Below are 4,037 nucleotides of genomic sequence, written 5' to 3'. Positions count from 1 at the left end.
ATGCAAAATTTAAAAAGCAATATTACTTTCTACACTATAATATTTGTTTAATATTTTCTCTATATATTTGTACAGATGTGGAATTTATAGTGAGTTTGTATATAAAGAATTCCATGATTCGTAATCCGAAATACAGTATTTTATTTTCTTCACAGGAACTTTTCTCATATATTAACCACACATGTTCGTGACAAAGGCTATTAAAGTTGACCTCGGGAATTACTCACACCTTCCAGAGTTGTATCTGGTATACACAACAACCTGGCACATATCGTTCCTTGTTTTCACAACTGCCCGACTAATATAAACAAGACAAGCAGCCAAAGGGCAAGAGATCTGTATCACACACGTTGTATTGTGTTTGCATGCGCTCCCAATATGACGGCCTTCACTAGTACTATGTGACAGCGGTCATCGGATACTAGCGATTGGGCAGCGTAGTTCACGTGATCCACCATTCTCCCCCTCGAATATCATTACAGTGTGGATGGTGGGGTCGCGTGTCTGAGGGCATCACAAATCATTTGTCGGTAGTTCCCCTAACCTTCATTATGAGTTCGTTTTTCAGTAACATTTCAGGAAGTAATTGGACTTCGAACGGCCAAGAACAGTTTTATATCGAGAATGGTAAATACGGAGGGGGTTACAGAGAGAACCACTTCCCTCATTACAGCACCACCCCTGCTTTCCCTGCTAGGTATACGACACCCAGCTGCCAAGAGGTATCGAATGGCATCTCTTCCTCCTCCTCGAAAAATCTGCCCTTTGATCAAAACACATCGTTGTATGACGTCACACCTTTCAATCAGGTTATCCACAGCAAGTCTGATATATTCGGAGAAGGACCAGATATTCCTACCAGCTGCTCAATGCCAGCGTTCGCCGTCACGTATAATAAGCCTTACGAAAATAATCCTGCAAACCTCTTCAGTCACGACCACAGATCCGAGGAGCAGACCCCTAAAGCGCTGTCAGCAGCCAAGTCCGACATCTACCCCTGGATGAAATCTTATACAGGTTAGTAAACTCATTTAACTCGTTTCAAATTTCGCAAACTTAACTTCCCGTACTTCGCGTGAAACCACGGCATTCGCGTGAACTTAAACGAGTGTCATGATTTTTTTTTTTCTTGCTTTAACAGTCCGTGGATTAAACCAATATGTTGGAAGTATTAGGCTTAACTAAGTGCGCTCTTAACCTTTGTGTTTCATGTGTTTGTGTGTGCATTTGAGTGCAAAATCCCTGCAGTGCTCATCTTAAGGTGTTTTTCATTTACTTCCCGACCCCTATAATGAATATTACCTCTAATAATTCTTTTACGTTCTACTTTTTTTGTCTGCAGATGCGGGGCAAGGACCGAAGAGAACTCGCCAGACGTATAGCCGTTACCAAACCCTAGAGCTGGAGAAAGAATTCCATTTTAATAAATACCTCACTCGTCGGCGTAGAATAGAGATTGCTCATAGCTTGGGGTTAACGGAAAGGCAGATTAAGATCTGGTTTCAAAATAGACGAATGAAGGCAAAAAAGGAAATCAAGGAACAAGGAGAACCCATGCATTCCACGAAAAGTCAAGAATCGCAAAATCTTAAGGATTTAAACCAAGAAACGGTAATTTTGACTTGAGGCCTGCTTTGAGAGAAGCGTGTGTGTGTGTGTGTGTGTGACAGAGAGAGAGAGAAGAAGTCATTCTGGAATGATTTCTACGGCTAGCTTAACGGCTATCGTTGGTGTTTACAGGTAGGACGCCCACACTAACACCTTCTCTCCTCCCTATCCCCACGGCCATCTGTGTCACCCTTTCTACCCCCAGTTCCTCAACCCTAGACAAAGACGATTTAATTTATTGCATCCGACAACCGTATACCACCCCATTTTAAAACGACCATGACAATATTAGATTGGCGTCTCCTTCAGTCCTCCTGTCACAAGTATAACTTCACGAATAGCTTCTGGCTAAATTCGCTTTTAACATATCTTATCCCTTTTAACCCACAATAGAAGCATATGGGTTAGAGCAGTGCAGGGAGACAGGTTTATGATACCACTCTTTAAGTACAGATAAAAGGAAATGTTCATCTTCTTCCTTTGCTAACCTTCCTTTCTTTACCATATTGGATATACTTTAACCATGAAGACCCAGAAATGGTTGTCATAGTAAGTCCTTTTTTTTTTCTTCCTATCTTGCTTTTCTATTTTGTGTGCGAAACTAAATACGCATGTTGTAGTATAGTACTATTATTCAATTATACAGCAGCATGCGCAGAAAATATTAATGACACCTCCTCATATGAATTGTTAGCTACTTATGAAAATTAACTTTCTGAAAGCCTTTTAATTAATATTTCCCATGTTGCTAGTTTCTTTATGGTTCATAAAATGACAGTATTTCTCTCATTTATATTGAAATACATAATTCAAAATCCCATATCATTTTGATGAACTGCTTATTGTCAAAACATTATTATGAAAAGCAAGTTTAAAATAAAGTGATATGCGATTATTTTGATCATATTAATAACCATCATTGGTGATAGTGATAATGCAATTTTGCATGATCTTTCTTTCTCTTCTATTGTATAAATATATACGTAACAATCAAAGCATGTTTTGATTCTTATATAAATAAATACTTGATTATCATCGCAAATAAAAAATCATGGGAGAAAATGGAACAATTCAGATACAGTGATTATTACTTTTTCCCCCAGTTTTCTCCCTCCTCACTGTTTCTTTCCCCCATACTAATAACTACCATTTTCAAAAGCCTCAGCCTTGAGAAGTTACTCTGCGAATGGTGTCGTAAAATTTGTGAGCTGCACTTCCGAGGTTCATGACAGTAGTATTTATTGCTGCGGTGGCAGTGAACACAAGGAAAAATCACGTGACTTTGAAGGTTTATTATACCCACTGTAAGTGTGCCGTACGAAGGAAAGGATGCAAAGAAAGCTGTTCTAAATATAAGCACCAATTTTGCTTGTCTGTTGTGCTATTAATGGTTCTGGAAATTCATGGACATTCCAAACGAAATTTTCATTGTTGTGTGATATTTCTTACAACCACAATACGGGTATTTTAGAAACGGGTCTCTATGTATGTATGTATGTATATTTACTATTTTGTCATTTACAATTTGTGATATATTTATTTTTTTGTGGAAATCGTAATAATATATATGCAACGAGATATCTGATTTATATCCTTTTTCTTTTCTTTACTTCTTTTTTTTTTTTGGCTGTAAAATGTGGACTGGTCTCTTTTTACTATTTTGCCTTAAACAAAAACAGGAAAGCGACTTGAGTTCGTTTTAATAACTATTTAATTTGATATCATAAATGGTACGAAAATGTGTATATGTAAGTTGTGATGTTAAATGAATAATTGTAATATATATACAATATTTAAAAAAGCATAGCAGAAAGATAAGAGTGTAGATGCTAGTGATTAATACATGGTTATTACTGCAAGGGCAGTTATTTTTGTAAAACTTTTTTACAGAAATACTTATTAGAAAGTCTGTACGATGCTCAACTCAAATATTGGTTATTTATATATTTATTCTAAATTACCTATAAATATTTTTATATGATTATATTCAAGAGTGATGAAGCCACTCTATTTTTGTCATAATTTTGTACACAAATTATTTTATTATATTATATAATATATTATCAGAAAAATGTTCCTATAGAAATCTTATATGGATACTAGGCACTGAATGTAATCATGTGATATCCACCATGAATGTTTCAAATATACCACCATTATCGCCTTGGCGTAAAACTTTGTGTCTAGTCAATGGTCCAGTAATAAAGATAGTAAAACAAATTTTGTTTCCTGTGATCTTTGGTTTTAATTATAAAATTAATATTTAAGTTTAATTTTAAGAACATTCGAATAGATTGGCAATTTTATAAGTTAAACGAAAAAAAAAATTGCTACTGTTTTGAAAATACAAATTACACCAAAAATATTTTTGTATCTCTTTTTTTTAGTTGATATTCTAGCAAAATTCAGAGAATTAAAATAAAAACCAA

At 35.4% G+C, this 4,037-nt stretch overlaps 1 protein-coding gene across 1 annotated transcript; it reads left to right on the top strand.

The window, feature by feature from the left end:
- Positions 1-551: 551 nt before the first annotated feature.
- LOC150100170 (homeobox protein Hox-A6-like) lies at positions 552-1,626 on the top strand. The gene is made up of 2 exons (XM_090402605.1): positions 552-1,017; positions 1,343-1,626. The coding sequence occupies exons 1-2, from the start codon at positions 552-554 to the stop codon at positions 1,624-1,626; spliced, it is 750 nt and encodes a 249-aa protein (XP_090258731.1).
- Positions 1,627-4,037: the final 2,411 nt, after the last annotated feature.

This window comes from Typopeltis vanoorti, chromosome 13, assembly GCF_054136105.1.
Source record: "Typopeltis vanoorti isolate ZY-2024b chromosome 13, IOZ_Tvanoo_1.0, whole genome shotgun sequence".
Taxonomy (NCBI): Eukaryota; Metazoa; Arthropoda; class Arachnida; order Uropygi; family Thelyphonidae; genus Typopeltis; species Typopeltis vanoorti.
This window is presented reverse-complemented; position numbering and strand designations above follow the sequence as displayed.